Below are 13,149 nucleotides of genomic sequence, written 5' to 3'. Positions count from 1 at the left end.
TCAACAGTTTCTGAGATACTCAAACCACCCCATTTGGCACCAACAATCATTCCACCGTCAGAGTCACTCAGATCACGTTTCTCCCCCCCCCCCCCACCCGTTCTGATGTTCGGTCTGAACAACAACTGAACCTCCTGATCGTCTCGGCGTGCTTTTACGCACCGAGTTGCTGCCACGTGATTGGCTGATTAGATATTTGCGTTAACGAGCGGGTGTACCTAATAAAGTGGCCACTGAGTGTACGTTAGAGATCACAAACCTGATTTCTGATCTGAGGGGAGGAAATGAGTCATGAACTGCTGGGGGCCAGCATGAACCCGATGGGACGAATGGCCTCACTCACCATCACAGTGTTTGGGAATCTCGGAATTCGGATCGCCCTTGTTACTCGACAGTTTTTCTCTGCCCTTTTCCTTCTTCTGCTGGGGCCCAGGCCGCCGACAGCAGCTCGCTAGAGTCCTCTGCCCCGGGCCGCTCTTTCAAGTCGTCCCCGGGTGTACTCCATCTTCCTGGCGTCCGATTCGAGGTCGCGGCGGTAGAGGGTCGATCAGCCCCGCGGCTTCCACGGACTTGGGGCTCTCGCCTCAGGCCGTCCGGGCCAAGGTCCTGCCTGTCCCGGTGATGAGGCCCCTGGAGCTTCAGCTGTTGTTTCTGTAGCTCTGGGTTTTTCCGGGACGGGGGGGTTGCTAACCCCCCTCCTCTCTCAGCCGTCCACCGTGCAGTTCATAATCTTCAGCCAGATTATTTTGTTTCAGCACACCTCGTTAATCTTTTCATTAAAAAAATAAATGCAGTTGACAATCGGGAACATTGCAGAAGCTGCCAGTATTTAGCCGTCTGCGTTGGAGGTACAGGGTGTACGATGGATGTCATCTCGTTATGATCTGTCCCTGAGACGGAATGTCTGCTTATCTGGAACCGCTCGGGACTGTTCGATATTCCAGCTTCATGACAGACCAACAAGTGTGTCCGTTGTCACGGCGCACTCCAGCACCGAATCAGACCCTTCAGCCCATCTACCCGCACCTGGACCGTAGCCCTCCCATCCAAACTTCGCTTAAATGTTGCAATCGATCCCACACCCCCCACCTCCTTTATCCTGGGCCGGTCTTTCAGTTTGCCCCCAGGGGCAGCCCGTCTTTCTGGGTTCCCGACCCTTTATCACGCCATGGACCCCCACCAAGGCGTCCGTGGACCACGAATTGTGAACCCTCGCTCTAGACGAAGATCCTTCCTTTCCCCGGGATGAAGAGCTTGAAGGTTCTGTTGGTGCTGCCACGGTCAAAGTCACTTCGATCCCATTTCTTCCCTGTTCTGAAGTTTGGTCTGAACAACTGAACCTCTTGACCGTGACTGTGTGCTTTTATGCACCGAGTTGCTGCCGCGTGATTGGCTGATTAGATAGTTGCATCAGCGATCAGGTGGACTGAATACAGTGGCCACTGAATGCATGTGTTTATATGTATATCTACCCGTCTCTCCCTGCAGTATCTGGAGCAGGTTCCGATTAATTGGGCTATCAGTCAATCAGGGAAGCTGCTTATTTGGGACAACTCTTAAAGAACAAAAACAAATTGAAAAACTGGCGGGATTTCCTTCATTTATTTGAGACACTTCACCGTTTAATTTGAGACGTTGCCGAACGCCTCCTAACTCGCGTCGGTCACCTGCGCTTGCATGGCCGTTAGACACCACATCGTGCTGAGAGTGAGCAGTTTTAAAATAGTGCCAGTTGTGGGTGTTTCTGTTCAAAAAGCAGTGATTTTTGAATCACTTCTTTTGAATCACTTGATTTTTGAATTTCTACCCTGCCTCACAGGCAGATAGGGTAGTTAAGAAAGCTTATGGGATGTTAGCTTTCATAAGTTGAGGGATAGAGTTTAAGAGTCGCGATGAAATGATGAAGCTGTATAAAACTCTGATTAGGCCACTCTTGGAGTACTGTGTCCAGTTCTGGTCACCTCACTATAGGAAGGATGTGGAAGCATTGGAAAGGGTACAGAGGAGATTTACCAGGATGCTGCCTGGTTTAGAGAGTATGGATTATGATCAGAGATTAAGGGAGCTAGGGCTTTACTCTTTGGAGAGAAGGAGGATGAGAGGAGACATGATAGAGGTATACAAGATATTAAGAGGAATAGACAGAGTGGACAGCCAGCGACTCTTCCCCAGGGCACCACTGCTCAGTACAAGAGGACATGGCTTTAAGGTAAGGGGAGGGAAGTTCAAGGGGGATATTAGAGGAAGGTTTTTTACTCAGAGAGTGGTTGGTGCATGGAATGCACTGCCTGAGTCAGTGGTGGAGGCAGATACACTAGTGAAGTTTAAGAGACTACTGGACAAGTATATGGAGAAATTTAAGGTGGGGGGGGTATATGGGAGGCAGGGTTTGAGGGTCAGCACAACATTGTGGGCCGAAGGGCCTGTCATGAGCTGTACTGTTCTATGTTCTGTGTTCTATAAGCAGTAAGACAATTCAGAACAGTTTCAAGCATTCAGGCTTGGAGATGCCAGAAACGGCCGGGAGTGAAAATCAAACGATTTCACTGCTTCAGCAGGGTAGGGACTATGAAGACTATGAATGAGTATGATGGTATCAACAACCATCCTGAATGAAGATTTGGAGGGTGCAATTGTTGAAAGCATTGCACTGAGACAGTCCAATATCTGCGCTAGGTGGCTGCATTGGATTTGTTCATTGCATACACAAAGTTTTCGACGATTCCATCGTCCAGCAGGCCCGTCCAGCCTAATGAGCAACCCGCGGATTTAACCCTAGCCCAGTCGCCGGGCAGTTTACAATGACCAATTAACCCGCTGACTCTGGACGGCAGGAGGGAACCCACGGACACGCGGGAAGGAACTTGCTTACAGAGCACGCCGGAATTGAACTCTGAACTCCGATGCCCCCAGCTGTAATAGCCCCGAGAAAGCTGCCATCACCGATGCCGCCCCTGGGCGCCGCCTTTTGAATAGGTCCTCAATATGGGGGGGGGGGGGGAGGCTAGTGCCCATGATGGAGTTTAGAATCAGAATCAGATTATTATCCCTGACGCAGGTCGTGAAATCTGTTCTTCTGTAGCAGCAGTAATACGTAAAAAAAAACTGTAAGTCACAATAAGAGATAAATAACTAGTGCAGACAGAGAGCAAAAGTTACAGAATATTGTACATGAGTTCGTGGACCAATCAGAAATCGGATGGCGGAGGGGAAGAAGTTATTCCTAAAATGTTGAGTGTGTGTCTTCAGGGTCCTGTACCTCCTCCCTGATGGCAGAGGGGAAGATGCTGTTCCTGAATCGTTGAGTGTGTGTCTTCAGGGTCCTGTACCTCCTCCCTGATGGCGGAGGGGAAGATGCTGTTCCTGAATCGTTGAGTGTGTGTCTTCAGGCTCCTGTACCCCCTCCCTGATGGCAGAGGGGACAAAGCTGTTCCTGAATCACTGAGTGTGTGTCTTCAGGCTCCTGTACCTCCACCCTGATGGCAGAGGGGAAGAAGCTGTTCCTGAATCGCTGAGTGTGTGTCTTCAGGCTCCTGTACCTCCTCCCTGATGGCAGAGGGGAAGAAGCTGTTCCTGAATCGCTGAGTGTGTGTCTTCAGGCTCCTGTACCCCCTCCCTGATGGCAGAGGGGACAAAGCTGTTCCTGAATCACTGAGTGTGTGTCTTCAGGCTCCTGTACCTCCTCCCTGATGGCAGAGGGGAAGAAGCTGTTCCTGAATCGTTGAGTGTGTGTCTTCAGGCTCCTGTACCTCCTCCCTGATGGCAGAGGGGAAGAAGCTGTTCCTGAATCATTGAGTGTGTGTCTTCAGGCTCCTGTACCTCCTCCCTGATGGCAGAGGGGAAGAAGCTGTTCCTGAATCATTGAGTGTGTGTCTTCAGGCTCCTGTACCTCCTCCCTGACGGTAACAGTGAGAAGAGGGCATGTCTTGGGTCATGATGGACGCTGCCTTTCTGAGGCACCGCTCCTTGAAGATGTCCTGGAGAGGATGGAGGTTGATGCCCAAGATGGAGCTGACTAATTTAGCAGCTGTCCGTAGCTTCTTCCGGCCCTGTGCAGTGGACGGTGACGCAGCCTGTCAGAATGCTCTCCATGGCACCTCTGTAGAAGTTTCCGAGTGTATCTGTTGACGTGCCAAATCTCTTCAAACTCCTGATGAAGTATAGCCGCTGTCTTGCCTTCTTTATAACTGCATCGATATGTTGGGACCATGATTAGACCCTCAGAGACGTTGAAATTGCTCACTCTCTCCAGTTCTGATCCCCCTGTGAGGATCGATTCGTGTTCCCTCGACCTACCCTTCCTGAAGCCCCTTGGTCTTGCTCACATTGGGTGAGAGGTGGTTGTTATGACACCGCTCAGCCAGATTTGCAGTCTCCCTCCTGTCCGCTGATTCATCACCCCCTTTAATCCAGCCTAGGACAAGCTTACAGTATGTACAATAGTTTCTTAATTGGTAATTATTATTGTCACGTGTACAGAGGGACAGTGCAAACCGGCCGACCAGATCGTTTCATCACAGTGAGTTAGACAAGGGAAAGGCACTAACAGAACGCAGAACAAAGTGTTACAGAGGAAGGGAAGTGCAGGCAGAAAATAAGGCGCGAGGGCCGTAACGAGGGGAGGGGAGGAGAGGGAATGTCTGGGGGGGGTGGCGGTCTCTGATTAACGCTGGCTGCTTTACCGGGGCTGCTGATGTCGGGTAGATTCCGACGTCCCGCGGATATTGGAGCTGTGGCCAGCTTTTTGGAATGAAGGCAAAGCCACTGTCTCACAGCTCCGGGGACCTGTGCCCGGCGCTGTGTGTGTGGACCTGTCCCCTAGTGAGGGTTTACGTCTGTCACTCGGTCTGAGAGCGTGGGTGGCCCTGTGTGAGATTCCTCGGGGTGGCCCGGTCCCGACAGGTGGCTGATTGCCCCCCCCCCCCCTTGGGTGGGGGATGAGGAGTAGATTCTGGAGGGTTGGGGGGGGTGGGAAGTAAAATGGGATCATTGCGAATGTGTAGTTGACGATCAGCACGGACTCGATGGGCCAAAGGGTATTTGTTTCTAGCCGCACCATTCTGTTTGCCAGTGACCGACTCACTAAGGACATGTTATAATGGAGTGTTCGTCCGCAAGTTCAGGTCATCTTCTGGCTTTCGGATGATTACTTTGGGAGTTGGATCCCCTCTCCCCTCCCACTGCCCTACCATCACCACCCTGCCCGCATCCTGGTGCCGGAATGAATCCCCGTGGGACAGGCAGCGGGGGGGGAGTGGGTAATTGAAGACCCCCATGGTCACTCACTCACTATCCCTCACGCCCACAATCTCTTGCACGCATTCTCACACACACACGCAGTCTCTCTCTCTCACACACAGTCTCTCTTCGCCTCACATTCTCTCTCACACACAGTGTGTGTGTCTCTCTCACACACACAGTCTCTCTCACGCACAGTGTGTGTGTGTCTCTCTCTCTCACACACACAGTCTCTCTTCGCCTCACATTCTCTCTCACGCACAGTGTGTGTGTGTCTCTCTCTCACACACACAGTCTCTCTTCGCCTCACAGTCTCTCTCACGCACAGTGTGTGTGTCTCTCTCTCTCACGCACAGTGTGTGTGTGTCTCTCTCTCACGCACAGTGTGTGTCTCTCTCTCACACACACAGTCTCTCTTGCCTCACATTCTCTCTCACACACAGTCTCTCTTCGCCTCACAGTCTCTCTCACGCAGTGTGTGTGTCTCTCTCTCTCACACACACACAGAGTCTCTCTTCGCCTCACATTCTCTCTCACGCACAGTGTGTGTGTGTGTCTCTCTCTCACGCACAGTGTGTGTGTGTCTCTCTCTCACACACACACACAGAGTCTCTCTTCGCCTCACAGTCTCTCTCACGCACAGTGTGTGTGTGTCTCTCTCTCACACAGTCTCTCTCACGCACAGTGTGTGTGTGTCTCTCTCTCACACAGTCTCTCTCACGCACAGTGTGTGTGTGTCTCTCTCTCACACACAGTCTCTCTTCGCCTCACAGTCTCTCTCACGCAGTGTGTGTGTGTCTCTCTCTCTCACACACACACAGAGTCTCTCTTCGCCTCACAGTCTCTCTCACGCACAGTGTGTGTGTGTCTCTCTCTCACACAGTCTCTCTCACGCACAGTGTGTGTGTGTCTCTCTCACACACAGTCTCTCTCACGCACAGTGTGTGTGTGTGTGTGTCTCTCTCTCTCTGCCTCATCGAGTACGAGCAGGACCCTGCGTGCGTGCACACACACAGTTCGCAGTCGGCGACTCACGCCGTTTGCATTCCATTGTGTGACAGTCCGTCTGTCTCACTGGCTCAGATTAATGATGGAGCCCACTCGCCCACTCACACTGCCCCCTAATGTGGCCCCAGTCCAAGAGAGTTCACCAACACAGTATCGTAGTTGTGCGAGTAACGAGTGATTCACACACAGAGATCGTGCACCTCAGCGTATGGTTTCCCTTCCTGTGCTGTCAAGGCCGGGACAGATGTTGTTGTTTTTTCAAATTAACCCTTAAGTTAAGTCTCATATCAGTTGAGTCATTGTGAGTCGGCGGATTTGCCGGTTAATTTCCGGGATAATAGACGAAGGAAGCGATTAAAAGTTGAGGCAGAGGGCAGCGATTCCCGCGCTTGTGAAAGCGGACACTACGGAGGAGCGGGGCCGAGGGAGCGCCACGCTGCGGGAAGTGGGCGGTACGGAGGGAGCGCCACGCTGCGCGAAGTGGGCGGTACGGAGGGAGCGCCACGCTGCGCGAAGTGGGCGGTACGGAGGGAGCGCCACGCTGCGGAGGAGCGGGGCCGAGGGAGCGCCACGCTGCGGGAAGTGGGCGGTACGGAGGGAGCGCCACGCTGCGGAGGAGCGGGGCCGAGGGAGCGCCACGCTGCGGAGGAGCGGGGCCAAGGGAGCGCCACGCTGTGGGAAGTGGGCGGTACGGAGGGAGCGCCACGCTGCGGGAAGTGGGCGGTACGGAGGGAGCGCCACGCTGCGGGAAGTGGGCGGTACGGAGGGAGCGCCACGCTGCGGGAAGTGGGCGGTACGGAGGGAGCGCCACGCTGCGGGAAGTGGGCGGTACGGAGGGAGCGCCACGCTGCGGGAAGTGGGCGGTACGGAGGGAGCGCCACGCTGCGGGAAGTGGGCGGTACGGAGGGAGCGCCACGCTGCGGGAAGTGGGGGGTACGGAGGGAGCGCCACGCTGTTGGAAGTGGGCGGTACGGAGGGAGCGCCACGCTGCGGAGGAGCGGGGCCGAGGGAGCGCCACGCTGCGGGAAGTGGGCGGTACGGAGGGAGCGCCACGCTGCGGAGGAGCGGGGCCGAGGGAGCGCCACGCTGCGGGAAGTGGGCGGTACGGAGGGAGCGCCACGCTGTGGGCAGAGGCGGTGCTGAGTTTAAGAATAAGGGGTTTAGAACAGAGATGCGGAAAAACTTTTTCACCCAGAGAGTGGTGGATATGTGGAATGCTCTGCCCCAGAAGGCAGTGGAGGCCAAGTCTCTGGATGCATTCAAGAGAGAGTTAGATAGAGCTCTTACAGATAGTGGGGTCAAGGGATATGGGGAGAGGGCAGGAACGGGGTACTGATTGTGTATGATCAGCTATGATCACAGTGAATGGCGGTGCTGGCTAGAAGGGCCAGGGCCTACTCCTGCACCTACTGTCTACTGTCTATTGTTGTCCAAACCCCGGCCCCACATAGCAATTGCCCCGCCGGGCCACCCGCACCCTCCCATCGCGCGGCGCTCCCTCTTTTCCATGGATGAGCACTGTGTGTGTGTGTGTGTGCGTGTGGGTGTGTCTGTGTGTGCGTGTGGGTGTGTCTGTGTGTGCGTGTGTGGGTGTGTGGGTGTGTGGGTGTATGTGTGTGTGTCTGTGTGTGTGTGGGTGTGTGTGTGTGGGTGTATGTGTGTGTGTCTGTGTGTGTGTGGGTGTGTTGTTTTGGATTTCCAGCATCGGCTGATCTCCTCTCGAGTTTGGGCCGAGACGGTTCCCGTTCTCGCACACTTTTCGCTTCATGGTTCTCGCCTGCCCTCCGGTCACGCCCTGGCGGTCTGTCTCACCGTCAGGAAGCCTTTGGTGCAGGGTGACACAACGGGGGCCGTGGAGTGTGAGAGCCCGGCGCTCCTGGTTCATGCGGGGGTGGGGGGTGTCTCCTGGGAGGGAGCAGCTCGGCCTGGCCAACATGGTGTGTGGAGGGACTGCCTACCCCTCTTCCGGGGCTCCATTCGCGCCAGTGTCTTTGGAGAGGGAGCGTGTGACCATTATGAGTACAGTGGGGGATCTCCAGGAATGGTTCCCCCTCCCCCTCCCCCAAGAACCACAGAACTGAGTTGTATTATCTCCCTTTTAATTTGGATTCATTGTAACCTTTGTGCGTCGTTTGTCTTTGAATAAAGTTTTGGACGTTTATTGGAAAGGCGCGGCGCTGAGGGAGCGTCGCACTGCGGGAGGGGTGTTGAGGAGGGAGCGTCGCACTCTGGGAGGGGCAGCACTGAGAGGGGTGTTGAAGCGTTGGGGAAGCACGATGCTCCCTCTCAAACCCACCTCACCCCCGGCCTGACGCTCTTTCAGCACGGTCGCCTCTCTCGCGGCACGGCGTTCCCTCCTCACTGCCCATCCCTCCGCGCTGTTCCTCTGGAGGGGGGGGTGGACAACCCTTCCTCTCACCCCAATGCTCCCCGTTAACTCTGTCCGTTTTCCCTCCGCAGACTCGGGCGCTGGCGAGGACCGGGACGAGGGAGCCATTCGGGAACCCGGAGAGCGAATCCCCCACCCGCCGTGTCTGTAGAGATCTCCCGGGGAGAGCTCCTCCCTCCAGGAGAGCTGACAGCTCCTGAGGAGAGAATGTCGGACAAGCCTCCCGTCCCCTTGAAGTGGGGCAGCTACAGGGGCAAGAAGAAGGTCCGGGACGCCCTGAGCTCGGAGATGATCAGCCCGCCCCTGGGGGACTTCAGGCACACCATCCACATCGGGAGCCGAGGGGCGGACGACGTCTTCGGCGACCTCTCCTTCCTCGAGGGGAAGCTGCACCTGCTGCCCGGCCGGCTGAGCGACATCCGGCCCCGGCCCCCGCCCTCCTCCACCGAGCTGAGCAGGACGGCCAGCCTCCGCGAAGGCGACCACCTCCCCCTGTCGCCCCTGCTGCAGAACGCCGTCTCCCTGCCCGCCCTCGGGGGTCCCCGGGCTCCCCCTAAACCACCCAGGCTCCACCTGGACAGCAAGGACAGCGAGAGCCGGGAGAAGGAGCCGGTGGGCGGCCCCTCGGGGGAGAACCGCATTGGCAAGAAGGTCCCGGCGAGCCGGGCGGAGACCCGGCTCCCCCACGCCGTCTCCCTCCTCTCCCTAAAGCTGGACCTCGGGCCCTCGATCCTGGACGACATCCTCGAGGTGATGGACCAGAAGAAGGACTTACCGCCCGAGGTGGCCGGCCCGGTTCAGGAGCCGGGATCCAGGTGCGAAATCCTCTCCTCCGAGTAGGGGGTCTTGAGGTTCGGGGCGGAAGGGGAAAGAAGAGAGCGACTTGGGCACAACCCAGCAGCCCTCAACTGTCCAACACCGAGAAATCCGACCAGCGCTCCAATGGTTGCTATTGTCAGGGGATGTAGAAGAGCCTTGGAGACCATAAACTTTAATAATAGACCAGAAGATAACGAGCCACGAGGGGCCGTGGAGCGAGAGGGACTGCGAGAGCAGGCAACAAGCGAAACTCTAGGCAGGGAGGGTGAAGGCTGGGAGTGGCCGGCCCGTTGGATGAGTGAAGATGGACTGTGATTGAGAACTGGGGTTCAAATAGGCTGCAGGTGACGTGCGTGGAATGAGCGGCCGGTGAATCCTGGGTGGGGAGACTGGGAGGAGCAGGCTGAGATGTGTCGGGGGGGTGGGGGAGGGCAGGCCTGATAATTACTTAGAGACCCCCCACCCCCCCCCCGTCGCATATTTACACCGGTGTGAACAATTAACCGACCAGTCCGTCCATCTTTGGAAGGTGGGGGTGGGGGGGTGGTAACCGGAGCGCTCAGGGGAAACCCAAGCGGTCAGAAAGGGAGGGTAGAAACTCCTCGCAGACAGCTGCGGGGAATTGAACCCGGGTCACCGGAGCTGTAGTAGTGTTACCCTAAGCTCTATGCCACCTCGCTGAGTGGCAGCGGGGCTCCGACCCTTGGTCGGGCATCGTGGGCCCCGCCTCCCCTCTGCACGGGAGGGCGTTTACAATCCCTCAGGGGCCAGTTTTGTACTTCCACCTCTTCCTGCGTCGTCCCCCCCCACCCCAATCCTCTCAAGGATTGGAGTCGGTTTACGGTCATCACTTTTACTGAGGTAGGACAGGCCCTTCAGCCCACGATGTTGTTCCAACCCTTCGCTCCCATATCGTCCTCCAGTTTTCTATCACCCACGCGTCTCTCTAAGAGTCTCCGAGATGTCCCTGATGTATCGGACTCCACCCCCACCCCCAGCAGCATGGTCCACGCACTAAGAACTCTCAAACTACCTCCGGCATTTCCCCCCCCCCCCACCTCCAATCTCCTTCAAGTGATACCCCGCTTTCTGCCCTGTCTCTGGCTGTCCACTATCAAGCCCCCTCTCATCCTCCTTCGCTCCAGAGAGAAGAGCCCCATTTCACCCCACATGCTCTCCGATCCGGGAGAAATCCCCCTCTAAAGCTTCGACACCCACTGGACGGAACGGGACACTCCAGGGAGAACGGGCTGCCAGGTCAGTGCACTGAGGCAGAACCGGGCCCGGCAACAGCAGGGTGCAGAATGAAGCGTCTGCGGCCGCAGAGAAAAGACAGGTGCCCGGCCTGGCCGCCGTGGGCTGTTCGACTGCAACGGTCTGCCCTCTCCTCCTCTCGGGCGGGGCGGGGACGCCGACTGGCCGGCGCGGAGGCTCCCGGTGAAGCCTTGCCCCCGTTAGGCACCTCAAGGAGCCGATGAAAGCCGCCGCCCTTGGGTAGGCATGGAGCCCGTTCGGAAGAGTTTGGCTCCCACCAGGGACAGCGAGGCCAGCTAGCTTTACCACCCTCCCGCCTCGTTATGACTGAAACCACAGCTTAATATAACTTCTATTTAATTCAACGTCTTGTACGTAATTTATTGAGATACGGGTCCTTGCGACCCGCCATCCCTCCTGCACACGGGACAATTTACCATGTGACCAGTTAACCTACTGACCGGCCTGTGGACTGTGGGAGGAAACCGGAGCACCCGGAGGTAACCCGTGCAGTTACAGGAGAGCAGAGCGTACAGCCTCCTGAACAGATCGTGTCAGAGTTGAGCTCCGAGCTCCGGTGCCCCGGACTGTAACGGCTAACCCTGATAACCGCTACAATACCGTAAGTGGACCTTGTACATACGACAAAGCTTAACGGGGCCTCCCACAATAACTACCGGATTAAATTTACAACATCGAAGTGTGTTTGTGGTGTTTATAGTTTTGTTGTTGGCGGTTGAGCATCGGCCGCTGTCCCGAGTCCTCCGTCCTGGGCCGGTGTTCCACCTCGTCCCCTTCTTCTCGTCGGCCTCATCCTTTGGCCGTCCCCTCCTCCGCTTTGCCGGCAGCTTCCACGTTAACGCCCGGCCTGGTGATGGCGCCCCCATCCATTTCCCATGGCGAGGGTCCGGGATGGCAGAGGCTCGATTTGTCCCCGTTGGCTTCCGGGGACCTGTGGCTTTCGCCGCAAGACTCCTAAGCCAAGGTCCTTGCCCCTCCCAGCTCTGGGCTGCCAGCCCAATGCCCAACTCTCCTGGCTTGGCTCCGTCCTTTGTGGTCGTAAGGAGCAGGTTTTCGCCGTATCTCTCAGGGTGGTCCCAAAAGGCGCGTTAATCCGCTCAGCGCTGGGTGAAGTTTCTTGCCAACTCTGCCCTCGATATGACATCTGTAAAACAGGCAATGTCAACACAGATCTGGGATGAGAAGCAGGTTTAATTACATTGGCATAAGCCTTGAAATCTGCCGTCTTGTGGCTGCGGTCCATTGCTGAACTTACTGACTGGCCATGATCAAGGCATCTCTGTCGGTGTTCAGGGCTTCCTGCATCGGGTCGGTAGCTTCCTCTCGGTTTTCACCCCTGCCGGCCGTGCAAGTCCCGGGTGGAGACTCAGGAATACCGTCACTCTCCGATGTAGAAGGACTCTTCATTGCTGTTTCTGTAGCAGTTTTGATTGACCAGTCAGGGTTGTTGGCCCTGAACCTGGAGGACCGGTGGACCACTCTCTGTCTGACCTCTGCCCTTTGACCTGCTTGGCATGGGCGACCCTACCAAGAGCCAAAGCCCCGACTCCAGCCAACGGAGCTCCCCGGGTCACTGAGGCACGCGAGCCTCCAGACCCTCCTGCGAGGCTGTTTTGCAGTACATAATAACAAAAACTGAGAATTACAGCAAGCATATTTACCCCAGGAACGGGGAAAGAGATGAGAATTCAGAGTAAGGAGGAGCGCGGGGCGGGGGGGGGGCGGGGAGTCAAGGTGGTAGGTGATTGGTGAAACCGGGAGAGGGGGTGGGGTGAAGTAAAGAGCTTGGAATTGATTGGTTGAAGGGCTGGAGAAGGGGGAATCTGATAGGAGAGGACGGAAAGCCATGGCAGAAAGGGAAGGGGGAGGAGCACCAGTGGGGGGGCGATGAGCAGGTAAGGAGAGATGGAATTGGTGAAGGGGGTGGCATTACTGGAAGTTAGAGAAATCGATGCTCCTGCCATCAGGTTGGAGGCTGCCCAGATGGAATATAAGGTGTTGCTCCTCCAACCTGGGGGTGGCCTCATTGACAATAGACAAGAGGTGCAGGAGTAGGCCATTCGGCCCTTTGAGCCAGCACCGCCATTCAACGTGATCATGGCTGATCATCCACAATCAGTACCCCGTTCCTGCCCTCTCCCCATATCCCTTGACTCCGCTATCTTTAAGAGCTCTATCTAACTCTTTCTTGAAAGCATCCAGAGAATTGGCCTCCACTGCCTTCTGAGGCAGAGCATTCCACAGATCCACCACTCTCTGGGTGAAAAAGTTTTTCCGCATCTCTGTTCTAAATGGCCTACCCCTTATTCTTAAACTGTGGCCTCTGGTTCTGGAATCACCCATCAGCGGGAACATGCTTCCTGCCTCTAGCGTGTCCAATCCCTTAATAATCTTATATGTTTCAATCAGATCCCCTCTCA

General features: G+C 56.1%; 1 protein-coding gene across 14 annotated transcripts in view; it reads left to right on the top strand.

Moving 5' to 3' along the window:
- LOC140717729 (cdc42 effector protein 2-like) overlaps positions 1 to 11,408 on the top strand; it is a 35,537-nt gene extending 24,129 nt beyond the window's left edge. For 9 of the 14 annotated variants that reach the window (XM_073031420.1, XM_073031427.1, XM_073031421.1 and 6 more), the window contains one exon: positions 8,707 to 11,408. In XM_073031420.1, coding sequence (XP_072887521.1) covers positions 8,707 to 9,475 — 769 coding nt within the window. In that variant the 3' untranslated portion in view covers positions 9,476 to 11,408. The other 5 variants (XM_073031433.1, XM_073031430.1, XM_073031431.1 and 2 more) reach the window with 5 other exon arrangements.
- Positions 11,409 to 13,149: the final 1,741 nt, after the last annotated feature.

Source organism: Hemitrygon akajei, chromosome 28 (genome assembly GCF_048418815.1).
Source record: "Hemitrygon akajei chromosome 28, sHemAka1.3, whole genome shotgun sequence".
NCBI lineage: Eukaryota > Metazoa > Chordata > Chondrichthyes > Myliobatiformes > Dasyatidae > Hemitrygon > Hemitrygon akajei.
The sequence above is the reverse complement of the archived record's forward strand: the minus strand, read 5'-3'. Positions and strand labels throughout refer to the sequence as shown.